Here is a 27,494-nt window from a genome sequence, read left to right as displayed (position 1 = left end):
ACATATTTGGCCATTATATCAGTATATCTATTTGGTGTTGATTCATGGGCGTACGCAGCATTTTTTAAGGGGTGGGGCAGAAGTAGGGGAGGCTGGGTACGTTGTAACAGGGTACGGTTGAAACAGAAATTCTTAGCTTATGGTGAGAGACCAGGGTGAGGCACCTGCCCCACCTTGCCCCACAGTGCGTACGCCTATGTGTTGATTGCATATTAATTATAATTATAACTATTAACCCATTAGTTGCACAATGATCGCAATTAATCGTCTCGTCCTTTTTAGAGCGTATTGTACAAAGCTTAGTTAGTACCTACCTAAAGTTAAATTGGGTTCAGAGTTACTCTCGACCCCGACTCGCCCCCGTCTGTGAATCCTATCAGAAATACAGCCAGGGGCGGGGCCGACACCTACGGAGCTTCCGGCCGTTGCTGTCAATTAGAATGCAATTTCCCATATTGCAATTTTATTGGTGCATGTGTTGTTTTTCTATTCCGACGAAACGTTTAATTTAAAGGGAAGTTAGAGGTCTACTGTATTCTAGAAATGAGGCTTTCATAGATTAAACTAATGGCATACTTTTGACTTGAATAGGTAGAGACAAAAAAATTAATTTCCTACCCATTTTGTACTTTGTCACACGACTTTCATGTCGATTGTCACTGTGACAAGGTACGAAAGGGTCGAAAATTAAATTCTATAGGTACATACTACGGGTTATTCTTACTAAACTGTAATAAATTTTATCTATCCTCAAAAATATGCCTATGTTCAGCAGTGGACGTCTTATGGCTGAGATGATGATGATGATGTTTTACAAAAAACTAATATATTAACCATACAAAGTATACAATTATCAAACTGAACAAACGACGTCAACGCGCCAGTGACACTTGTTTCGGCATAATAGATTTAAAATATAGTACAGTCAGCAGCAGAAGTATCGAAACGGGTGAGGTGTTCAAAATTATCCAAACAATAAAGTTGTGTTAAGGGGCTCCCCCACGCCAATGACCTTCGATCTGAATCCTTTAGTTTTGTAATGTTTTTTGTAGTTTATCGTAGTAACAGCAACGGCTTTAAGCAAAATAGTATCCCATATTTACTTTAAAGTTCACTGTATTCGAGATATTTGGCATCAAAGTTGAACAATTTTAGGCTAAAAAACTGGTTTTCTGGCCATAACTTTTGTGTTAATTAGTTTAAAATTAAAACCTTGGACACGATTTTCGAGACTTCAAAGACGAACCCAAATATGTAGATTTCGTACATGTAAGATCCTTCATTGCAAACTAGATACGAAAAAAGTGCTTTTTTAGACAATGTTTAAAAAATTCATAACAAAATAGGGATTCTTTTTTTTCAAAATCCGGTAGACAAAACTGGAGATAAAATATTGAAGAGCCGATAACCGTTTGTCTTATAATTCTATCTGTAGTGCAAAAAAAGAAGATACGATTCAAAACTTGTCAAAAATCGATGAAAACCTCGGGTAGCCCCTTAAACAAAATTGGAGAAACGTAGAGGACGTTTAATGTTAAAATGGATTGACACGCAGTCAGGTCACAGTAAATACGTTACTCTTAGTTATTGTATAGAGATTATATTTGTAGGTACCTATAAATAGTTGTGTCCCTGCGGAAAGAGAAAACTCTTAGAATGTTTGCTCCCTTACATTTAGCACACCCTACCACCTTAAATTACCAACGTAGGTATACAATAAAGCTCAAATAAAAACAACTAGATTTTTTGCTATTACATTTGTTTTAAGCGGTTTTATACTGTCAAGTTGCCAACTATAAGGAAACGAAGAAAACCTTTAAATGAAGTCTTCGTGATGTGCATAAAACTGTTAAGTGTCGTCGGAACATAGCTACAATAGCAAAAAACCTTAAAGGCATCCCTCATTGCCTTTTTAGATAATGATGATGTGACCATAAAACGTTAAGTTCTAGGCAACCCACAACAGTAGGTAAGTATTCTTGGAAACGGAAGTTAAGATCTACCAGTAAAAGTAAGTACGTAATTTAATTACCAACAGGAGAAATTGTATTGGCGGTCGACCGGCAAAATTCTGATGTACAGTCGCCATCAGATATATCGGAGCGGCCAAGGTGTTCACAATATCTGAACACGCACTCTAACGCCCTGACAATAGAGGCGTGTTTAGATATTTGTGAGCACCTTGGCCGCTGCGATATATCTGATGGCGACTGTACCTACCTACTAGTAAATCGATGGTGCAAGGTACAAGTATTTTTTTAACTTTTATTTATGTATTTATCTAGTCGTATATATAGGAATGTTTCGTACCTACTTATATAACTGCGCATCTAACGTTCGTTATGCAAAACGACTCTTTCGACTAAACGGATGACATAGGTATAGGTTTTTATAATTAAAGGAAGCCGAAAAGAGGAAACCTACCCGTAAAATGGTTATTAGGCATTTAAATATTTAAAAAATGCGTACATAAAATAATTCCATTAAAAAGAGTAGGTAAGTATATAAATTTAAGAGAAACTAAGTAAATAGCATTTTTGTAAATAGGATATTTTCAATATACGTAAGTACATTTTATTGGAAAAGGAGTAAGTAAAAAATTTACTATTGCCTTGTCATAATAAATATAATTTACTACTTATTTTTCGTTGGAAAGTTCAAGAAATTTGTATGTTAAAAGCAGATAATACATTGTTTTATTAATATAAAGCTTATTTAAAGAGTTCCTAGACCATACCGGTCCACCCAAGGCTCATAAAGAGACACCCTAACACACACCGTGGCGATTACACGAAGCCGCAAGGAAATAAATCAATTCAAACACAGTTTCACTCCAAGGCAGAGATTTATTCGCGCCGACGTAAGTAATTTATGTCGAGATGTCGCTTCAATAATAATTACTAGTGGACTTTGTTTTTTTGACATTCGTTCGCGCAGCGCGATGGCAGGAGGCAATCAAGATATTGTACAGTCAGCAGCAGAAGTTGCTAAGCGGGCGAGATGATCAAAATTACCTTGACACGCTCTTATTCTCTTAACAATAAAGTCGCGTCCAGATCATTTTGAACAGCTCGCCCGCTTAGCAACTTCTGCTGCTGACTGTACATGCCTACACAAAGTTTGAGAACGGATAGCAAAGTTGCATTTTATTCACATGTGAGGCAAAGTAATCAAATGCAACTTTTGAGTTGTTTTCTTATGTTTGCTGGTAGAATTGTCTTTTAAATGATGATTTTTAATATTTAATAACATTCATTTGGATTTGATTTGATTTTGTTTGATATTTTACATTTAATATTTGCTTTGGGTTGGTGTGTTGAAAAATTTTGTGTTTCACTCGGGGGCAAATTTTGTTCAACCCTTCGTGCTTTGAAACGCTCACAATGCTCAAGATTCCATTTTTCGAACTTCAATTATGGACTCTTTCGCTTGCTCGGGTATCAATATTAGCACGAGTGGTTAAACAACAACTTTGCCCCCTTGTAAAACAAATAACTATTGTGTCAAAATAATGATATATTTTACTGAACATTGACTTATACTATTATCTTACACAATCCGACTTACTTCTTAGCTCACAGTCAGCTTAATAAAAGGCTTGTGTTGTGGGTGGAGTCAGTCCTAGAAAAGTCTGCAACAGTTTTGATAGCCCACGCAGTGCAAATGTTATTTATAGGTACGTCAAAATTTGATAGAAGTTTCACTTTTAAAATAACAATTTCACTGCGTGGGCTATCAAAACATCCATAACTCAGGAACAAAATATACATATTTGTGATAAACACACAAATAAATGCCCTTGCCAGGATTCGAACCCTTATACACTATCAATCCTAATAACTCTACTTAATTCTAATAAAGCCGAACTGCCAAACATACAACGTTAAAGATAATAACAAAATTTTAAAGTGGTTTTATCTAAAATTGTACTGAATACATTTAACTATTAGGTCCTTCAAACGATAATAGTTTAAGTGGCAAGTTTAGAAGTGACCGTCGCGTCGTGAGCTGTCAGATCCTTTCACAGATCATTACTCACTAGATGGAGCAATCTAGACGACTAATTTTACTACGCATTGACGGATCATAATTATAGAATGTGAACGCAACCGCTAACTTTAGTCAGATCCACGTTGAACTCCTGTAACTTATAAATTTAAACAGAAGAATTCTAAGGCGATTCATAGCTTCTTGTATTATGCAATGGTAAAAGCTGTAGCTTAGTAGTGCGCCATATAGCGTATTACCACAAACAAATTACAAAAAAAGTGATCATTTTATGGTAAATTTCGCAGTCAAAAATGCGTAGTCTTTAGGAGGCCGTCTATGGTTGCTTATGAATAAATTATACTACCAGAGCAGGTGCAATGACCTTACACAAAATGTTTTGATGGACTTGTTTTAATTGGGTCTTATCTCTGACCGACTATCAACGATAACATTTTCAAATATGAAATTTTTCGTCAACTATACAAACTTATTCGACGCTTATAAATATTGATACATAATTAATATACAAGCGAAAAGATTAATTGGTGACCATTAAATAGAAACATTAAATGGTCTTAAGTGACTAATTAGTAATTATAGACAATGTTTGGCGGCTTAGCTTGCTGGTGATGTTACGTCGTTTTTAGGGTTCCGTACCCAAAGGGTAAAACGGGACCCTATTACTAAGACTCTGCTGTCCGTCCGTCCGTCTGTCACTAGGCTGTATCTCACGAACCGTGATAGCTAGACAGTCGAAATTTTCACAGATGATGTATTTCTGTTGCCGCTATAACAACATATACTAAAAACAGAATAAAATAAAGATTTAAGTGGGGCTCCCATACAACAAACGTGATTTTTGACCGAAGTTAACTAAGCAACGGCGGGCGGGGTCAGTACTTGGATGGGTGACCGTTTTTTTTTGCCTTTTTTTGCATTATGGTACGGAACCCTACGTGCGCGAGTCCGACTCGCATTTGCCCGGTTTTTTACACTATTATGTTTATGAATCTTGTACAGCCTTTATAATATTTTAACAGCTGAACAGCCTACGCTAAACGTCTTGCGTTTAAAAGATAATTAATTTGTGTTAATACGCAATATTTATAAGTAGTATGATAGACACCTGCCGATTTATAAGTGAAGTGATTAAAAGCGAAATGATACAAGTTAATTAATGTTTAGAAACGAAAGTATACCTTATTCCGTTTACTGTAGGATGGGTAATTGCCTGAAGTGCATGTGAGTATTCACCGTTTTTATAGTGGGCCGTTGGGACGTTGCGTAAATGCACGCTATGAGAATGTATAAGGTGCAAACAGGTGCTTTAAACACGCTGGTTTTGACACGAAGTCGGATCCGTTAGAATTCATAACATACTCGTAATAAATATCATATGAAAGCAAAAACAATTTAATGGAGTAAGAAGTAAGTGTAAAAGGCACAAGTTACCTTTAAGTTTTTTCTACCTGTAAAAACAACTTTATCGGTATTATAGAGGTATTAAAGTTACATATAATAATATGCATGGAAAATAAAATACACATTCTTACAACGGCCAAAGTGGCTTAGTTTTGAACTTGATACAGTTCTTTTTTAATTTTCTTAATTAAGTGTTCCTTCAGGACCCGTAAATACAAATAAACGATTAAATTAATACTTATTAGATATTACTGAATAATCGTACTCAAATCGAGCTAGTCCTACAGTAAGCTCAAAAAGCTAGGTAAGTAAGTACACGTGTATAAAAGTCCACTGTTCATTTGTAGGTGCCTGTTTGTTGTTAGATAGACAAGTTAAACTTCCGTATGATTATATGTTTCTTACAGCGACGGTTCATAGCCGTACATTACGACAGCAATATTGTTTCATGGAAACGGCATATCGATTGAAGCAAAAACACTTTGCGCAAACCTCGACGCTAAAAGCTATATTCAGCTATCAAAACAGATCAACTACGTAGTTGATATAAACACATCAATCAAATTTGAGCTTCATCGCGGTGACAATAGGTCTAATTTACTGCGTATCACGTTATTGTGTGCAAGGTTTTGTCGTGTTACTAAAAGGGCTTAAATTTATAGAAATCTGAGTGAGGGAATAGACATTGTTTTGCTATGAGAGTAGTATTGCCGGCCTGACCAACCGCAAGGTGATGGGAAGCACGATAGTGGGTGTACGGCTCGTTTACACACGTACCTTTGTTCATGGCAGCATTAGCTTGTGATTATAGGTAGATAGTTTTACGTAGGATACGTTCACAAATCCAATGAATCGAACCCACTGTGAAAACTATGCAGAAAGCCAATAAAATAATAATGTCGTTAGGTATTAGAAAGAAGTCTACATTACGAGGGTTTTGTTTCTAGGCACTAGTTTTCCGATATTTACCTATAGAATAATCTGAGCTCATGACAGTAGTCTTCCTAACGTCCTATGTATTACCTACTTTTTGCCATAGCTCACAAGTGAAATTAAAAAATATATCGAAAACCATATGATCCTGTGGTAATAAAACAGAATTTTACAGCTTCAGCATAGCTACGTTCTTTTTTCGTTGAAATAATTCATTTGCAAATTAAGTGTAGTACGTAGATATATTTTATAAAGACAAAGTATGATGTAAATTGATTGAATTGCCTAGTACGTGGATATATGACGCTCCGTAGTTATGTTACGGTACATTAGGGAATCCCTAGTTACCACATTATTCATTACGTTTTAATAGGACTATGGAGGTTACCTAATACTCGCCAATGCTATTTCCTTCAATGAATTCGTCTGCTGTGTGGTGAGTGATATAAACTATCCTGTCCTTTTCCGGGCCTCAAACTATCTCCATAGGTATCTAAATCGGTTTAAACGTGAAGAGGTAACAGATAGACAGACAGTAGGGATTTGAGTCAGAACTGCGTCAGGAGACACACCGAAACAATTAAGATATTTGAATTTGTTTTATATGTACTATGGAAACGAGATGTTGGACTATAGTTGGGTAGTTTTACGGTAAGTGCATATAGAACAACAGTACCTATGCTAATGCTAGCACCTTTTGAGTAGTTCGCATTTAATTCCTTTTTGTTCTGGTAATTGCATTTTTTCTATGTATTTACCTAGATTAAGTTATAAAATTGACCACGTGGCGTTATCCCTATTAGCGTGGCGCGCTGAACACCGGTCTTATTGTCCTTAGACCGGCTACGTAGAACCACTTGTATAATAATTAGCTACGTATATAATTTTCGTCGTTCGTCAAGCGCCTCGGGTCCGAAGCACGCATTAATTAGACCAAAGTCTCCGGAAGTACGTCGCGTGCTTCCATCGGACCGATAGCTTGAATTATTTATACTTTTAATATTGTAATTATCATACAATAACACATGTCTTAATAACTTAGGGATAGAGACGCGTTTCGCGCGAAAAGTAACCCTGCCGCTGCCCTTATTATCATTAGTGTTATTATATAAAATGTTATAATAACGTTTACCACGGAAAGGTTAGCTTGATAAGGAGATAACGTGTGCTGTCAGCGTTCTATAATGAGCGCTCGAACGGCGACGCGTCGGCCGAATGCTAATTTCTTTGGCGGCATCGCTTGAACACGCAATGTACGAATTCTTTTACAATTTGTACTTGTTTGTTGAACTTGACGATCTTGTGATAGTGACTGTTAGTGTTCGAGTTATAATTGAGACACTTAAGTAACGTATTCCTAATTGGAGAAGTCGAATTATCAACCAATTTTAAATCTTGCTGGTGTTTTTGTCGTCGTCCAGAAGAAAACGGCTCTAATAATAATTGCCTAAAACTACCTGCTTATAAATTTAGACACCCTAACCTGTGTAAAGCTGTAAAGCTTCTGTACCACTGCTTCTGTATATATACACATCTAAGTAAACATGAGGTACCGAGGTACGGAGTTTGTACATATGTAGTTAGTTACATCACTTACATTTTTTTCCTACCAATTGTAGGCTGAAAGCTAACGCAGATCCACACTTCCACACTGTCCCCCCAGCCAGCGGTATCTGGGCCGACCTACCGGGCGGCCACCAGTCGGTCTTCCCAGATAGTGCCTACCTACGGCAGGGTTCTTGGCAGCCCGATCCTCTTTCATTCTTAACAGGCGACCGAACCAGCGAAGCGCTCGCTTTATACTTAATCATAAATTAATTTTTGACCTCCTGCGTGTGAGTGATGAGCTATTGACATTTAAAAGATATCCCCTACTCCCTTGGGAGAAATATAAGCTAATGTTAATATGTATCATAACCTGCAAAGTATTCATACTTGGCTAAAACCTCTTTAAGAGCGAGTATGATGAAAAAGCTTGTAAATAACATGCGGTAAGAAGTGTTGTACTCGTATTAAATCAAAGTGAGAGCCGTCAGTATTGTTTGGTAACTGGGAGCTCATGCGTGTAATGTGAAACTATGTTCCACGCCATCGGAGCCTCGGGAAAGAGTGCTTATTATTAAGTGATTAAATCCATTTTGTATTTTAATGAGGTTATAAATAAAACTCGATTAATTAAAGCAGGCACTTAGTATTTTCAAACTGACGGCGTAGACTTTTTCTATGATCTATGAAATTGAATGACAAACTTGTTCATCGCCACACGCTTTTCGCTAATCGCCGGTAGTGTTGGTACAGGCTTGACTCCTAAAATATTTGTAGATATTAAGTAATCAAGTTGTTTGCAGAAATCGCGAAGCGTCTGGTTGACTTAACGGTGGCCGAAGGGATGGCGGCTTCCTCGCACAACGTATCAGCATTGCGATACAGCGAGGAAATGCCGCCAGCATCCTTGGAACAGTGCCTCAAGGGCCTATTTCACATTTAATCTAGTTATTAATTTAATTTAGTAGTATACATCTTTTATGTAGGTATCTTTCACCAAAAATCCTATTAGATAAAACACAGTTATATTTTATTCACCAGTTGCGATCTGAGCTTGCCTCGATATTGTCCAATAAGTGCATGAAAATAAAAGTAGGGTATGTTTGCGTTTTTGTCTCACGAATTACGCACCAATTCCGCTGTTACACAAAATCGATTACCACAATTACGACAGGTGTTCAAGTTCATTTTTAGGGCTCCGTACCATACCTATAGGTGTCGCCAGGAGAGATGAGGTGAGTTATTTTACACACAGCTAATTAGAGCGGTAATTGAAAAAGTACCGAATGAACGAATGAGTGAATGTGATTTAAGCGCACGATGTTCAAGCCAAACACGTTGAAGAAACTATTTGGTCAGTCTTGCAGTTACATATTGAATTTGCTATCGGTACCACAAACATCATTGGCCTGTAACATCAATAAGATTATGGTTTAAACAGCGTCCATAAGAGTGCAGCACTTCCGCAAATGACTATTAAGTCCAATGCGAGAGCGACAGCCGCGACCGCATAGTTGGCTCTGTTGGCAAGAGAATGCCGAGCCCGGTGACGAAGGTGGGAGAGCGACGCCCTGATGTCTCAGTTCTCGCCTAGTGTGAAGAAGGCTAAACCACGCTTCATCGTGTGAAACTACCCCTTCACCCAGTGTCTTCCTCCAAGGGTCGCGTTCTTCAGCCTCCGTTTTCCCAGTTGGTGGGAGCGACCCGGAAAAACAACATGTCTCGCTTTGCACTATCCTTAAAACGAAGCATTGGTCGCCTAACCGGTCGTTTGGCGTGGCAAACGAGAAGGCTCCATCCTGTGCACGTCCCCAACCAACGTAATCTGTTTCAAGATTGGAAAACCACATAGTTAACATGAAAGTTCCCATTCCAGTAACAAAAACGACCAAGTGAATCGCTTCTCGGCATCAGACTCGGTCGACTCTATCTACCTTAAAATATTCATTTAAGACTGACATTTACTTCATTAAAAACGGAACCCTTCACCGCCATCGGATAAAAATACTGTTTATTAATGTTTTAATTTTCGTTATGATGTGCATAAAATTTATTCGGCCTTTGCGGCCCAACCGAGTGTAGCACAGCTGCGTCATAGTATAGAATTACATTAAAACTACCGGTTCTTTAAAACAATGCGGGTACCCATTGGACCAATGACCATCACTACACGTGTCCCCATGTCCGGTGAACACGTGAACAAGTGAACACTTCTACTGGACTTTCTCACGGATGCATTAGTCTAAGGGAATCGTATACAGCACTTAGGCAAAGTGCCTGCGTTAAAATTAACGGGGTATTATTGTGAAACGTGCAATAATGGCTAAAATTGTTAATTAAGAGCAAGCAGAAATCTTACACCGATGTCACAAACAATATCTAACACTCTTGGAGATTATTAAATATCAGATATTTCCAAAAATAAAGTGAGGTAATCTTAATAATGTAAATGAACATTAATTGGACACGCCTCTATTACTAACACCTCTCTCTATATATTTTAAATAATGTATCTATATATTTGGTTGGAGCACCCTTTCCTCTCCGACATCTAAAAGAAAAGGAAATCAACATTGTATTGTTACGAATTATTGCATGCTATTGTATCTGATGAGATATTTTATGATGACTCAATAATGGTTATTTTAGAGATTTATTTTTTACAATATTAAATGTATAATATTGTACTTAGATAGTTGCCATATTTTACTGTTAGATACTGAATAAATAATGTCGAATACCGTAAAAAATACCTATTATTACAAAAGCAGGAAACAACCTATAAATTAATGGTTTCATAGTATTCACGCTTTCAGCTATGTAAACGGAACCTTACAACATCCAAACACGAAGAACATTAACGACTTTTTTTCAAATTAGAACGCCATACGTAACTGTCAAAAGCGAAACCTGTTATTTACGAAGCCCAAATGACAAGTTACGTCTGATAATTATGTGGAGCAATCCAGATGTTATCATTTGCTTTATCTACATAAATAGGAACAAGGAAGTTTGTGGAATATGGAAAATGATTTTTCATTATTAAAAGTAAGTACCTATGAAGTAGAAGTATCGGCGGCTGACGATGTGGTGGAATATGTTCGCAAGAAGATCCGTTGCGAGCTGAAAGTGTTCCAGCTGCGATCGCGCCATTACGTGCACTTCAGAGGGCCTACCGCGAACCGCGTTCAACGTGTTGCCTCCCTGTTACACTTACGTTCGAGTTCACAAGTGCGATAGAGAGGTAACACGTCGAACGTAGCAGCAGAGAGCCTACCTCTGCTCGTTCGTGGTGCGTGTGCTGCGGCCGCTGCTGGAAACCATCGCGAGCGCGTACTTCTGGTCAAAGGGATAAAAATACGGCGGTTCCGTGGCATGGGAATCTGCCAAATCCTGCACCGGAACATGCGACACAAACGAAAATCCGCCGTGTCGCCGAAATAATTTTTAGCTTCTAAGATTTTTTTGTATGTATGTTAGTTTGTAAGGTATGCATGCATCTATGGGCCTTAGTTGTCTGATAATAATTTATTTTTATTTATACTGATTTGGTTTTAAATAAACATGGGTTTTTTTTTTATGATTAGCTAATTTTTGTATTGTTATTTAGAAAATCCACGGTTTTATCTTAGTAGTTCTACCGTTTCATCGATATATTTTCTTCGAGACATGGGCTAAGTAAATATTTGAATGACCGTGATGGAAATTTGAAAAAACTGGTCAAGTGCGAGTCGGACTCGCCTTTCAAGGGTTCCGTACATCACATAATTTTCAACATTTTTTGTACGTGAAACGTCTTGAAAAACCCGAATGGGTCAATCAAAAACCAGATGTAACATGAAGTTTTCTGGCGTGGTGGCTTATATCTTTACATCTCTGAAGATTAAATGCAGAACAATAGTACAAGTGTCCAAATGCGTAGAGCTGAAAACAGTGAAAACTCGAGCGTCCGACGGGTCGCGCTTCCTACAACTTCCGAAAGTGTTTTAAAAGCGAAGGCCGAAGAGAGATAATACCTACAGGATGGCCAAAAATAAAAGTGTATTTCCGTAGCCAGGGAGGTTTTGGGATTATACTGAGCGACTTTTAGTATGGGACCAACCCCAAAATCGCGAAAAAAGAAGTATCCTTCCATAGAAAACTGACTAGCCCAAACGTATGAAACAGCCAAATTGACCATAGTTCTGTAGAAAGCGACCAACTTTTTATTTTTGTCAAAGTGACTTACACCCTAACTCAGTGGCTTTGGTCGCTTTCTGTATTGATAAAAAAATTGAGTTGGTCGTTTTCTGCATAACTACGGTCAATTTTTCCTCGCGATTTCAGGGTTGCACGTTGGCAACGGGAATACACTTAGTTTATTTTTTAGCCACCCTGTATATCTAGTGCTTTTTAAAACACGTAACAATAGTAACCTAATCAATCAGTACAGTCAGCAACAGAAGTTGCTAAGCTGGTGAGTGGTTTAAAAAGATCTGGACGCGACTTTATAGTTAAGACAATAAGAGCATGTCAAGGTAATTTTGAACACCTCGCCCGCTTAGCAACTTCTGCTGCTTATGTGCCAGTTACAGCCTAGTCGCATTTTTTGTCTTCAGTCCGACTCACGCTTGAAGCTAAAGGAACGCCACTTTGGGACGCTTCGGGCCTTCGGCCTTATGCGGATATCGGCCTATGGCCTTCGCAATAGCTGTCTACATCACGTTTCACTTAAACCATTGCGGCTGTGTCCCTAAAAAAACGTTAACCGCATTTATGTTCTTAAATCCGACTCACGCTTGACTCTAGATTTCTCATAGGTTTTCCTGTCATCTTTAGGTAAAGGACTATTTTGTGTATTTTTTTAAGAATTTTAGACCCAGTAGTTTCGGAAATAGAGGGGGGGGAATGGTCATTTTTGGTCTATTTTCTTGAATAACTTCTAAAATTTTTATCCTAAATTTATAACAAAAATATATTTGAGATTCCCAAAATGAGCTCTTTTGTTTGATATGTAACACGATATAGTTTTCAAAACTTTGTTTTTTAATTTTATCGTTTACCCCCCAAAAGTAGCCCCTATGTTTAAAATTCATTTGTTGACGTTACATATCCGTCTTTGGGTCACAGACTTACATATGTGTACCAAATTTCAACTTAATTGGTCCGGTAGTTTCGGAGCGAATTGGCTGTGACAGACGGACAGACGGACAGACAGACGCACGAGTGATCCTATAAGGGTTCCGTTTTTTCCTTTTGAGGTACGGAACCCTAAAAATACTAAATTACTGAACATTTTTGCTCCTGGCCCGCGGTCTAATGTCGTCCCCAGACGCCAGCACACACACACATTCACATTTTATTCACAAAATATCCCAAATTTTCCATAGTATCCATGTCCAATTCGTTACCAACTTAAGACACCAACCATATTTTTTCCTAATAAGAGCTCGAATGCTAAATTTAAAAGTAATGACTAACATTTTAATTTTAACTATAAGTAGGTACTATAACTTATTTACAAAAATCAAAACAAAGCAGGAAAAATAACATTCGTCATTAGTACAAAGGCGAACTTATCCCTTTAAGGGTAAGGTTTTTCCTTCCCCTTTGCGTACGAGTAGGTATTTCATGGCTAGTCTAAATACTCTAAATAGCCAGGAAGATGGTACTCCCTCTGGCAGCAATGGGCACGATGCCACATGGCACGCGCCTAACCGTACGTTTCCACGAAACTGCGACCGGTGATGTCCTTAAGATATATTTTTATTGCTCCCATGCTTATCTAAAGTTGGCAATGTTACCCTTAATTAAAAACGTAGCATTAAATTTTACTTTGCAGCGCATCGGCAGTACGCTGTAAGTAGGTATATTCAAAAGTTATATTTATTTACATACATGGTTATGCTAAGTACCTACCGAGGCATATTGACCGTAATCCTAACAACTAAGGGCCCCCCCACATCTGGCGTCTTTCGAGCGTCGGCGTCTACAATTCTATGGCCGACGTCGACGCAACGTCGACGCAGCGTCGACGCAACTGCGCAGCGACGTCATTTTCCATAGCGCTGGACCGACGCCGACAGACGCCGACGCTCGAAAGACGCCAGATGTGGGGGGGCCCTAAAAAGTAAAGTGTGGATTTTGATTCGAAGTCAAATAAGACAAGCTGCTTATGTATTTAATTATTTATTAGAGGTTTCATTATTCCACAGAGAAATTGTATTTTTAAATTATTTATATTATTATTTCATACATAGGTATATTTTTAAGTTAATATTTTTCTGCTTTAGACCCCTTCTGGTTTAAAGCCTCCTTCAGCTGTTTCCATTTGGATTTATCTAATGCTACACTTTGCCATTCTTTCCTACAGTGGCAACAATCTCGTCCTGCCACCTGGGTAGTGGATGTCCTCTCTTTCCAGAGCCCTAGAGTCCTTTCGGGGCCCCGTCCTTGGAATGGAAATGGAACCTTAAAATACTTTACCTATACCTAATCTCTAAAGCGCTTTTTATAATGTCTGCAAACTTATTTTATCCTTTGTGAACACATTTATAGAGAAATGTGATATGTAACATATTTAAAAATCCCAAGAAAAAGTACCTAAAGAAGATTTTTTTAATCGTTACTTATATATTACTGGTACTTCTTGTATGGGTAATTTGATGATGATAAGACATGCCTTCGCTCGATTGATCTTTAGTCGCACAGTATAAAGCTGCTGGTTTATTAGCAGTCACTTCAAAGCTCGGATTACATCTGTCATTGATGTGCTTTGATCATAAAGCTGCAAAATGGTGTACCTACTTAACAACATTATTAGTTGAGTAAATGTTCTTGCTATTTTTTTTATATATATAAATCAGATCATGTCAAAATTGACAAAGGTGTTGAATTCAAAAAATTCCTAGTGTTGCATGCTTTCGTTTATAATATTTATATTTAGTTTTTACGCTTCATATCCAAATTGACGTAGATATTAGGAATATACCTAAATTTTTTTTTTCATTAGCTGCCACGGTGAAAAGAGAACAACAAATAACTGAAGTCTAAATAAAAAGTGCTGTTAATTGCTGCTTTTCTCATAGTCTGTGCGGCTTGCCAATTGCCGTTACCTCAATACTATACAAAAACAGAATTAAAGTGATATTCCATTTCCAACTGCAGCTGCAATACTGTTCATTTTACTATGGAAACGCGTCGCTGTCATTGTCAATTTCCATAGTAAAATGAACAGTATTGCAGCTGCAGTTGGAAATGGAATGTCACTCTTAAGGTTGACACACGCTAGACCAGGCCGGGGCCGGGCCGGAGCTTCCGGCGCGTCGTTTTCTATGGAAAGCACCACGTGATCATCGATCAGCCGTCATAGGAAATGACATCGGACGCCACGGGCCGGGCACGGCCCGGTCTAGCGTGAGTCATCCTTTACTTACAAAGGAAGACGAAAGAAGCACCAACTTCAAACATATCATTTCCTAGCACACATAGGTATGGGATAATATTTAATTTTATCTTTTTTAAAGTAAGATTTATTTTTATGGTTCCGTAATCCAAAGGGTAAAAATGGGACCCTATTACTAAGACTCCGCTGTCCATCTATCTGTCTGTCTGTCACCAGGCGTATCTCATGAACCATGATAGCTATGTATGCATGCATGTGGTTATATCCGAGTGGATAATGATGATATGATCTTCTCTAATCACGGCAGTGCGTTAACGATAGTACAGATGTAGTGCATAGTTGTTTTCTTTCGTATTTTCTCGGAAACGTTCGTATTTATCATGCTACTTCAGTAAACCTCAGTACTTTTTGTACCGAGACTGACTGAAATAGACACGTTCGTACGTTTCCGTGAAAAAACGATGAATTGAACGAATGATGAAAATTACAATTATTAATTTTCTGTAAGATAATTGTCATACTGAATTGTAAGTAGATAATCGGCATTCAGAATGTTGGTTTGTTCTATAGATTCGAAATATAGTTCATGATTTCATAATCAAGTCCTAAACGGACGTTATTTTTATTTTGTGTAGCTCTCTGCTCAGAGCAAAAACGGCTTATTCTCGTTTTCACATGCCAGAAATAGTAGAGTGTATGTTAACGTTGTCTAAGGGTAACATTCCATTTCTGACCGCAGCTCTCTGCACTACTACTACGAACGCGTTGTTGTGTTATTGTCAGTTTCCATAGTAACATGAATGGTAGTGCTGCTGTCGTTGGAAATGGACTGTCACCTTAAGACGAAACACGAATAAGGGTAACATTCCATTTCTAACTGCAGCTGCATTACTGTCAATTTTACTATGGAAATTGACAATGACAGCGACGCGAATACCGGTAGTGCAGCTGCGGTTAGAAATGGAATGTTACCATAAGTCTGAAGTTGAAGGAAATTCGCAGAAAGAAGCTCTTTATTACAACTAAGGAAGATGAACATAAATGAAATTGAAATAATGACCACTTATAGAGCGGCCACACCCCACTTAACCACAATAAGGGGCTGTCAACCGGAGTTTTTGCTTTGCGGTCGAATTGAATGACAGAAATGTTAATTTATGTTTATACCTATAATTGGACGTGTTATAGGTAAAAGTGGTTCAATGAATCGCTACTTAACAGTTCATTGTTTGCTTACTATTTATGACCCTAAACAACGAACACGTTTTATTTTTCCAACGAAGACCAAAGAAGCATCTACTTCAAACGTTTCATTTCCTAGCACACATAGGTATGGGATAATATTTAATTTTATCTTTTTTAAAGTAAGATTTATTTTTATGGTTCCGTAATCCAAAGGGTAAAAATGGGACCCTATTACTAAGACTCCGCTGTCCATCTATCTGTCTGTCTGTCACCAGGCGTATCTCATGAACCATGATAGCTATGTATGCATGCATGTGGTTATATCCGAGTGGATAATGATGATATGATCTTCTCTAATCACGGCAGTGCGTTAACGATAGTACAGATGTAGTGCATAGTTGTTTTCTTTCGTATTTTCTCGGAAACGTTCGTATTTATCATGCTACTTCAGTAAACCTCAGTACTTTTTGTACCGAGACTGACTGAAATAGACACGTTCGTACGTTTCCGTGAAAAAACGATGAATTGAACGAATGATGAAAATTACAATTATTAATTTTCTGTAAGATAATTGTCATACTGAATTGTAAGTAGATAATCGGCATTCAGAATGTTGGTTTGTTCTATAGATTCGAAATATAGTTCATGATTTCATAATCAAGTCCTAAACGGACGTTATTTTTATTTTGTGTAGCTCTCTGCTCAGAGCAAAAACGGCTTATTCTCGTTTTCACATGCCAGAAATAGTAGAGTGTATGTTAACGTTGTCTAAGGGTAACATTCCATTTCTGACCGCAGCTCTCTGCACTACTACTACGAACGCGTTGTTGTGTTATTGTCAGTTTCCATAGTAACATGAATGGTAGTGCTGCTGTCGTTGGAAATGGACTGTCACCTTAAGACGAAACACGAATAAGGGTAACATTCCATTTCTAACTGCAGCTGCATTACTGTCAATTTTACTATGGAAATTGACAATGACAGCGACGCGAATACCGGTAGTGCAGCTGCGGTTAGAAATGGAATGTTACCATAAGTCTGAAGTTGAAGGAAATTCGCAGAAAGAAGCTCTTTATTACAACTAAGGAAGATGAACATAAATGAAATTGAAATAATGACCACTTATAGAGCGGCCACACCCCACTTAACCACAATAAGGGGCTGTCAACCGGAGTTTTTGCTTTGCGGTCGAATTGAATGACAGAAATGTTAATTTATGTTTATACCTATAATTGGACGTGTTATAGGTAAAAGTGGTTCAATGAATCGCTACTTAACAGTTCATTGTTTGCTTACTATTTATGACCCTAAACAACGAACACGTTTTATTTTTCCAACGAAGACCAAAGAAGCATCTACTTCAAACGTTTCATTTCCTAGCACACATATAAGGAATTTTATCCTTATTTGAAGTTGGATTGCTTTTTTTTAGTTTAATTGTTTTCTTTCTTTTGGATGATCATGTCCATATGTTGGGGCATAAATGATTTTTTTTTTCTCCAAAATCTTATTAAATGTAAATGTGTGTTATTCATATTGTACGAAGGGTCGGCCTGAAAACCAGCGCTGTAGTAGGTAAGCCTGCTGAGGTTCGCTCCTTTTTAACATCATAATTTAAAAAATGATATCTACATGTAAACATAATATTTTTTTCTCAAACATGCAATGAAATATTGATGTTATGTTCCTTATAATAGGCTGCGAAGTATGACGTTTCAGGTGCGGCTAGGACAAAAGGTCGTTAATGGAATTTCATACACATCTTGCAGGCCAAGGCCGGCAAAGTCCTCTTTTTTAATTTTTTTTTTCACAGATATTTGTGACACAGCATCGTGGCATTCATCCATTAAAAAAAACTAGAGGCAGCATTTGCTTTATGGTTCGTAATGACACTCTGCCACTACGCCTATAAAAAAAAAACAGTGTTTGCTATAATTTGCAGTTTTATTTGTATAAAATCAACATGAACTTAATAAATAATACATTCTATAATTTTAGAATTTAAAATTATAAATTTAACTACACAAATAAAAACATTTCAAATATTTCATCTAAACGTTAGCGGTTAAATAAAAAAAAAAACAGTGTTTGCTATAATTTGCAGTTTTATTTGTATAAAATCAACATGAACTTAATAAATAATACATTCTATAATTTTAGAATTTAAAATTATAAATTTAACTACACAAATAAAAACATTTCAAATATTTCATCTAAACGTTAGCGGTTAAAAGGTCTACTCAAACACGCGTAGTTATATTTTTTAAATTGTTATGGAGGTAAAGTTGAAAAATATTCATTCTGTTTTATTGGATTTATGGTGCGTTGTTGATTTTTTGACTTTAATATTATGAGTTCCGACGAAATAATGAAATTAATATTAATTGTACTACGATTACAATGTTGGAATTGGCAGCGTAAGCAGAATTGATTTTAAATAACTTGCTGCCTCTGCCGCCAAGTCAAAGACGAAGTATGTATATGGTTGCTTATGGCAATTTTATTATTTGAGAAACTAAGAAAAATGGCTTACAGTTTATTAGAAACAGTTTTGTGGCATATTTTAAATGAATGTAACTACAAATTCGTCAACACTGTGGAAATTATACTTATTTACTCCATGCAACAACGATGTATGTGAAACATGATATCAAGATGAAAGACTATGTAAACTTATGTGACAAAAACGACAGTCAGACGGATACAAGGCGAAAAAATCAAAGATACATGAAAATATACGGGTAGTAAAAATACACGACTCGTGTAAAACATACGCGTGATAATGATATAGGTACGTGTTGGTTATATTTTGGGTGTAGTTTACTTTTAGTTTTTTCTATAAATAAAACTTGGGTTTCGTGGATTTTTTATTTTATTTATTTCATTGCATGTTTGAGAAAAGCACTATACATACCTCGGCGGGAAATGGGGTTGCCCGCGCTCAGACCTATCCGGCCTCGCTTCGCTCGGCCGTCTATATGTCTTCGGCCGGCAACCCCTTTCGTCCCGGCCTCTGTAGTAATGTACTATTGCCTAATTCTAAGCTTATAATGTTTTGTAGCATTTATTTATTTATTTATTTAATCTTTATTGCACATAAGGAAATACACTGTACAAAAGGCGAACTTAATGCCATAAGGCATTCTCTACCAGTCAACCTTTAGGCAAAGCAGATAAGTTGTAGGCGGTGCAAAAACATGTAGCATTGCCTGTAAATATTTCTCAATGTGGTGTTAAATAAAAATTTTCTATGTCTATGTCTATGTAAATACGTAAATAAGTGCTGGGAAAATAATCCTCTTTGCTTGTATGGCTTGTTTTATCGTAGGTTAGAAGACTATGAAGGTATGAAGGAACCCTCCATTACGCGTAATAGTCCCACGCGCATTTGAATGGTTTTGTATAAATATTACTTAGACATGTATGTGCTACAAACAACGCATTTTTTAATGTTATGGCTTAGAAATTTGTTTTTTTTTTCTCTGCTTCAAAAGGGCCTTAAAAATTTGGTACCTAAGTATTAATTTTAATTTGAAAGGTACTTTCATGTAATGTAATGAAATACAATTGTATTCTACGTTAGCTGGTATGTTTGACTTTTTTTGTCTTTTTAAATGACAGTTATCGATAACTATTAATTGTATGTAATATAATCCACATTTGCAGTAATGTTTATTTAGAAGACTTTAATTTTAACGTTATGAAATTTGAAATGAGCATCGAAAACTATAGGAAAATTTGTAAAACTGATATTCGGCATATACAATTCTATTCGTTACATCAGCATTACTAATGAGTTTGGTATATGTATGTGCCTACCTAGTATTTTTTGAAGGCATTTCGACAAAATTGACTGCTCATATTTTATTAGATTTGTACAGGTGAGCCGGTGACATCACCACTTTTTGCAACAGAGGCTTTTGCTTAATATTTACGCGGTGTAACATGAGGAAACCGAATAATTTTAATAGCGTATTCCTGATCATAATATTTAGAGACAAAAATGTCCTATGAAACTTTTTTGGATTTCACCTAGTTTCAGAGATAATATTAATTAAATAAAAAATAAGTTTTTATTGTTACATAGTGTAAAAGGCCTTTTTGATGGTGATGTTGCTGCTATGGGACGTAGTCTTTAAATATCCTTATTGATAGATGACAAAAAGTGACAAGAAACACTTTGCAAAAAGTAGGTTTTACGAAAAAAAAATGTAAAATTCAATTTTAATTTTAATTGACAAGACCAATAACATTTATTTTTTATGTACAAATACATTTAAAAAATTGAAAAAACAAAACAAAAAAAAATTGTTTTTGCCGAAATTTACCTCAGCTCATATTAAATTTTTTCCTTCTTTTGACCTCAGAAATGCGTGGTTAAAATTATTCGGTTTCCTCATGTTACGCCGTGTATAAAGGATGACTCACGTTAGACCGGGCCGTGACCGGGCCGGAGCTTCCGACGCATCGTTTTCTATCGAAAGCATCACGTGATCGCCTGTCATGTCATAGAAAAGTAAGCGCCGGAAGCTCCAGACCGGACACGGCCCGGTCTAAAGTGAGTCAATCTTAAGAGATCGCTAACGCTAGACCGGGCTAGGCCCGGGCCGAAGCGACCGACATGCCATTTTCTATGACGGTTAATTGGTGATCACGTGGTGCTTTCCATAGAAAACGAAGCGCTGGAAGCTCCGGCTCGGCCCTTGCCCGGTCTCGCGTGAGTCATCCTTAGTTGTCAACTTAAGTAAGGACGGAGTTCGAACTAGTGTTTGCCATTGTTACCTCGGAACATAGACTAGGAATCCTCTAGACCGAGTGTAGACCAATAATTTATGCAACCGATGATGCCAAAAATGCGGGGGTGCGCGGGACGAGATGACCGAAGTCCCGTGCCGTGATTGGTCCGTTCAAAGACACGGACGTCACACAAAGAAATTCACACAAAAATTACCGTATGCGTGGCAGAGGGGGTAGCGCGACTATGCTCAGTCTAGTGGATGTCTTGTCTGTGCCTCGGAACTACGAGTACGAGAGAAAAGCTTAAAGATTAACCTACTTTGTAAGTATTCAGAGTGTATAAGTTTCAACGGGAAAAGTGTTGCTACCGATTCAACTTTCCAAGCATTCGGTACTACCGTAAAGTATGCTTTACGGCAGTAAAGTAAAAGACCGTAAAGTATGAAACGCTTGGAAAGTTACGAATATTTCAGCAAATAGAGTAATGTGTATTGCGTCTATTAAATTCACCCATAAATCTCTTGACTATTGTCATTAGCAGCAGCACGTATTTAAAAGTAGGTAACCAATTTCCATTAAGTAGTATGTACTTAATAGACGCAAAACACATTACTCTATTTGCTGAAATATTCGTGTATATTCTCTTTGTAATCAATTACTTACTTGCGAAAATCTAATATTTTAGCGACTATGTGTTGCGTCCATAAATTTTTTTGTTTTGGTCTTCAGTACCTATAGTTTATCTTGTCATGCATACTCTCGCCTCCAATACTTGTTGCAAAGTAGGTACTCTAAGTAAAGTACCTAGTAGGTCGAAATGGCAGGCGAGATATACGCGACTATTGTATGACCCACGTATGACCCTTGTTTTTACGCGATCGACGGAAAAGGGAGGGTCCTATTTTTGAGTTAGTTTTGACTGAATGCAAGAGTATGTATATTTCTTTGGCATATTCTACTGCCTAAACAGTGTACAGTCGACGTCAGAGGTTTACATTTTTCGCCTTATTACAAAGGAATAAGGTGCAAAAGTGTAAACTTATACAGGGTGTTACTGACCATCGGGCATTAAATCCAGGGCTCGATTCTACTCGCTAAACTGAGCTACTTTTATTATGGCACCAACCCCGAAATCCCGAAAAAATATTTTACGTTTTCATACATTTTGTCTGATCAGATGTCAACGTTTTCTATGGAAAAGCCAAAAAAAATTCCCCGATTTTAGGGTTGGTCCCATACTAAAAGTAGCTCAGTTTAGCGAGTAATATCAGGCCCTGGAATTAAAGCCCCATGGTCGGACACATACTGTATTTGACGCCGACTATACCTACACTATTTCTTTGAAAGTAGTTTATTACAATTGCAATTAACTTTCACTTGTTTAGTGTCATATATTTTTAACCGACTTCCATTTCATAGAAGGAGGAGGTTCTGTATTCGGTTGTGGCTATTTTTTTTTTTTTTTTCTATGTACGTTCACCGATTACTCCGACATCCGTAGTCCGATTTGAGTAATTCTTTTTTTGTTTGAAAGGAGCTACCTCCGAGTTGGTCCCATTTTAATTTGGTTCTGTTCTGATGATGGGATCCATGAGGAATTGAGGGAACTCCTCAATTTTTAAAGGCACATGCATGGTGATTTGGGTGTTTTCTTAAGCAACTCGAGCATTTTCTCCCGAAAACCACCACTTTGATGAAGTAGACCTGATGATGATGATTGTTTTGATGATAATGATGATGATTTTTTAAATGTAGTATGTTCAGCGATTACTCCGGCACCTGTGATCCGATTTGAGTAATTATTTTTTTGTTTGGAAGGAGTTACCTCCACGGTGTTTCCGTATTATTTTTGGTTCTGGTCTGATGATGGAATCCATGAGGAATTGAGGGAACTCCTCAATTTTTAAAGGCACATGCATGGTGATTTGGGTGTTTTCTTAAGCAACTCGAGCATTTTCTCCCGAAAACCACCACTTTGATGAAGTAGACCTGATGATGATGATTGTTTTGATGATAATGATGATGATTTTTTAAATGTAGTATGTTCAGCAATTACTCCGGCACCTGTGATCCGATTTGAGTAATTCTTTTTTTGTTTGGAAGGAGTTACCTCCAAGGTGTTTCCGTATTATTTTTGGTTCTGGTCTGATGATGGAATCCACGAGGAATTGAGGGAACTCCTCAGTTTTTAAAGGCACGTGTAAAGTGATTTCGGTGTTTTCTAAAGTAACTCGAGCATTTGCTTCCGAAAACCGCCAATTTGATGTAGTGCAAGTGTAGCCAAGTGTAGCCTTACCACGAGTTTGACATTGACATATTCGCTAAGTTAGCGACGCTAACGTCTTCGTAACTTACTATTTATGCATCTCGCTCGCACTAATATACCAGTACGAGCGAGATGCAAAGAAAGTAAGTTACACACACGCTAGCGAATAAATCAATGTCAAACTCTTGGTAAGCTGGTAAGGCTACTGATCGGGGGTTAGGGTTAGGAGTTAAGGCGAAGCGAAGTTAAGGGAATGGCGGTTGAAGGGCTGCTGGTTCAGGGTCGAGGGGTTCATGGATCAGGGGTTGATGCGCTGTGAGGTAGAGTGATCGAGGAGTTGAGGGATTGGGTCAGCGGCGGGGCGGAGGATGGATTTAGTGTAGTGTCAGGAATTATAATTTCCCAGACGGACTCGAAAAAATTCCTGATTAAGTACATATTTATTAAAGTAGGTACACGAATTTAGTGTTAATCATGATGTTGTTTTTCATTCATGCGTCGCGCACTTTTTAACAATGCGTTAAAAACTAAAAATGGAAAAATAAAAACTTTTTACAAAAAAAAGAAAACCGACTTCAAAAAGGATGAAATAAAATATTATCCTTTTTAAGTCTATGCGTTACCAACTGATATGTTTGAAGTCGGTGCCAAGCCAAGTAGTAACAATACCCGTCAAAAATAATCAGCTTTATGACTATAAATCCCATTAGAACTGTACTAATAACTAATTATAAATGTGTAAGTAATTCTGTCTGCCTCTTTGTCGCCTTTTCATGGCTAAACAACTGAACCGCTTTAGGTGAAATTTGGCAAGAAAGTAAATTCCTTGAATTGTTTTATATTTTGAAATGTAGTCCTCTGAATAAGGGACGGGAAATAACTCAGTCCCAATCCCACGCTTGCGTGCCGACAAACATGGTACGGACTGTACCAAGAAGATTTGATCGTGTGTTCTTAGGTACAGTCGACGTCAAAGATATGTTTACACTTTTGCACCGTACTCCTTTGTAATATGTAATATAAGACGAAAAGTGTAAACATATTTTTAACGACGACTGTACCTACAGAAAGTACGTTCATTGTCGTCGTGTAAGGCAATCCAACGTAAATCATTATAGAATCGCACCAAAATCATGGTATGCTTCAAAAGTTGGCTTGGCACCGACTTCAAACATATCAGTTGGTAACGCATAGACTTAAAAAGGATAATATTTTATTTCATCCTTTTTGAAGTCGGTTTTCTTTTTTTTGTAAAAAGTTTTTATATGTCAAATACAAAATCGGACGTAGAAAATTACTTTGTGTGCCAATAAGATATATACATGTATAATTTATATTTTTGATTATGGATACTAGCAGCTGATGGTTATCATTCATCGCGTGATTTATTTGCTTTATCAGTGCCTTTTTTGTAAGATCGTATAACAAAGATATGTCAAAAAGTGTGATATAAAGTGTTCTCTAAGCATAATTCTAATGTAAGGTGGTGTGACCTACTGAGATGACAATTTTGTACTTATTTAATTTAGACAATTTGAGTTGCAAGAAGTAAGATGAGTAGGGTCAGGCCGATGATTAATTATTGTCTGACATTAAATACATATAGAAGTCATTAAACTTGAGTTCAATACAAATTACAGATAAAATAAACAAATCAATACCTTCATTACTTCGTAATCTCATATTTTTTGAGGACAACCATGAACTTATTCACAGTTTAATTCAGCGTGACAGATTTTGACAGCATGCACAATGATGACTCCAAGGAGTGTATCTAGATTAAAATAGGTCTTATACATTACCTATCTTTGGCTTCAGGTTTGTATGGGACGTGGTTTGATATGTTTTTGCTTAGAGATTGGCAATGTTCGATATGACCCTTCTTTTGCATTTTTTTCCTAACGAGAATCTTTAGCAATGTCCTATTGAGAGCAAAAGGGGGCTTGAACTCACTACCTTGACTTTTTGTAGTGAATATTTTATAGGACATTCAACATATCATAAGTATTTTCTAGATTTTAATTCCTACATACTCTACAGAGAGTCGTACATATATGATCTTCGATTTATTATATGAGCATTATGTTATGAGCACCATGAGCATTACTTAAACATAGTCCTAATTTTTCGGTCATACAACTCAATCATAACATATCAAAAGTTCGCATTTGGCATAAATTCGGGTTTCTATGTAAAGTTCTGCAAAGTGTTGCAGATTTTCTATGAAAATATTATATACATCTGACAACTTTTGCGCTATCCACACAGACTTTCTGCTAACATACTTGAAGCTGCGGCATCAACAGGCGGCATAGTTTTCTGCAAGAGTTATACTTATGACTTACGTCTTGTTGGTTAAAGAAGTCGTCCTGAGCATCCTCGCTGGGGCAGCCCATGTCCTGCAGGAGAGGCGTCACGTGCCGCTCCCAGTCATCCATTATTACGACTTTTACAGCTACTAGACCGGCTAACACAGCTCCAACGACTTTTCACAAACAAACCGTGCAGTCATTCTAGCTTCTGACACTGGGAACCATCCGTACACATTTCGCGCCAAAAACTTGTGAGCCGTCCGATTTCCACTAAAAGTGGCGGGAAAAGTGCGATCGCACGCGACACCCGGCTGTCACAGTCGAGCGAGAGAGAAAAAAACAGGTATCACGTGCCCGCCGGTACCGGCGCGGCGAAAAACGCAAGAGAAAAGTCTGTGCAGGCAGCGTGCGGAGTCAGTGTGGCGAGGAGCGCGATCCCGGCCGCCCGTCGACGCGACCGAGGCAGGAGTGCGTGGCGTCCGCGAGGCCGCACGCCCTCTGCGTCGCGCCGCCTCGCGGCCCTCTCTTTTCCCCGCCCAACCTGCGCATCTCCCCGTCCTTTTTCCTCGAGCCGGTGCCGCACGCCTCCCATGGGCGGCCGCGATTTCCCGCCGTCCGCGGCCGCAACATGGCCGTACCTCTCAGCCCCGCTACGTCCGCTTACCAGCTGCTAACATGAACCATCACCGAGCTCTTAGCGCCAACGAGAAAACACCATGCTGCACATTTTCATAACAAACAACGAACCGGCGGTCACTGTTAACTAAATTAGCAGACACTTATGAAAAGTTGATGAAACTTTTTCTTATCTACGTATAAGTACCTGCCTACTAACTTTTTCACCTACTTGCGTACTTCCTTAGATTTTTCTTACTTAGCCTCAGGTCTAGGCTAAGTATATCTTTTATTTTAGGAAATTTACATGAAAATAAGTACCTATATATGTAGTTACCAACATCATTACATACTCTCTGGAAACCCCGCTTCCGGACAATTAGTACATCACAGATTGTAGTGACATATCAGTATATCACACGATACCACATTTTCATTTTCAGACTTAGCACAGTAAAAGCCTAAATCAGACCATACCTATAAGTATGTCCAGTAAGTCAAAAGTCATGAATAGTTTACCAATTTTCAAATCTATGTATATCCATTGATCGTCCCAAAACTCACCGATACACATTAGCAACCCCGGGCATTATCAAAAGCGTAGAATAAACATAGTTAAACACTTAGTGTGCCAAAGTTCCTGAAGACCGTACAAGCGCCCAATTAAAAGTTAAATGTCTAATTCTTGTTAGACTCTGAAAGTCCGCAACTACCAGCTTCACTAAATTGAAAGTTCTTCAATGTTACGTACATAGGTATACGACGGACGGCCCACATAATTACGAAGTTGTGACTATCAGCAACTTTACCTAACCTCAACTCGAACACCGATGGCCCAGTCGAAAGGCGACTTTCAATCCGGAGGACGTAGATTCCGACTCTGGCACCAATATCTTTTCTTTGAACTTATTCAGCTTATGTACGAAAACCCTTTAACCATTTGACATTCCTTTCTAGTCGTTCGATTTCGAACCATAATTCTCATAGTAGAGATGCGTTTTTGTTTTAAGTATGATGGCAAGTATATTGCCGCTACGGACTAAACTAAAGGGTTAAAAACCACGAAAAATAGCGTTAGAAATTCGTCATCAGACGTCATCAGGGC

The 27,494-nt window shown here is 37.7% G+C and overlaps 1 protein-coding gene across 2 annotated transcripts in view; it reads right to left on the bottom strand.

Annotated features, from left to right (window-relative positions):
* The window catches only part of LOC134678315 (homeobox protein araucan-like), a 115,818-nt gene extending 89,446 nt beyond the window's left edge, over positions 1 to 26,372 (bottom strand). The window contains exon 1 of one of the 2 annotated variants that reach the window (XM_063536824.1): positions 25,808 to 26,372. In XM_063536824.1, coding sequence (XP_063392894.1) covers positions 25,808 to 25,900 — 93 coding nt within the window. In that variant the 5' untranslated portion in view covers positions 25,901 to 26,372. The remainder of the gene's footprint in view (positions 1 to 25,807) is intronic. The other variant, XM_063536821.1, reaches the window with a different exon arrangement.
* Positions 26,373 to 27,494: the final 1,122 nt, after the last annotated feature.

Source organism: Cydia fagiglandana, chromosome Z, assembly GCF_963556715.1.
Source record: "Cydia fagiglandana chromosome Z, ilCydFagi1.1, whole genome shotgun sequence".
Taxonomy (NCBI): domain Eukaryota; kingdom Metazoa; phylum Arthropoda; class Insecta; order Lepidoptera; family Tortricidae; genus Cydia; species Cydia fagiglandana.
Note: the sequence above shows the minus strand (reverse complement) of the source record. Positions and strands in the feature narration are given on the sequence as shown.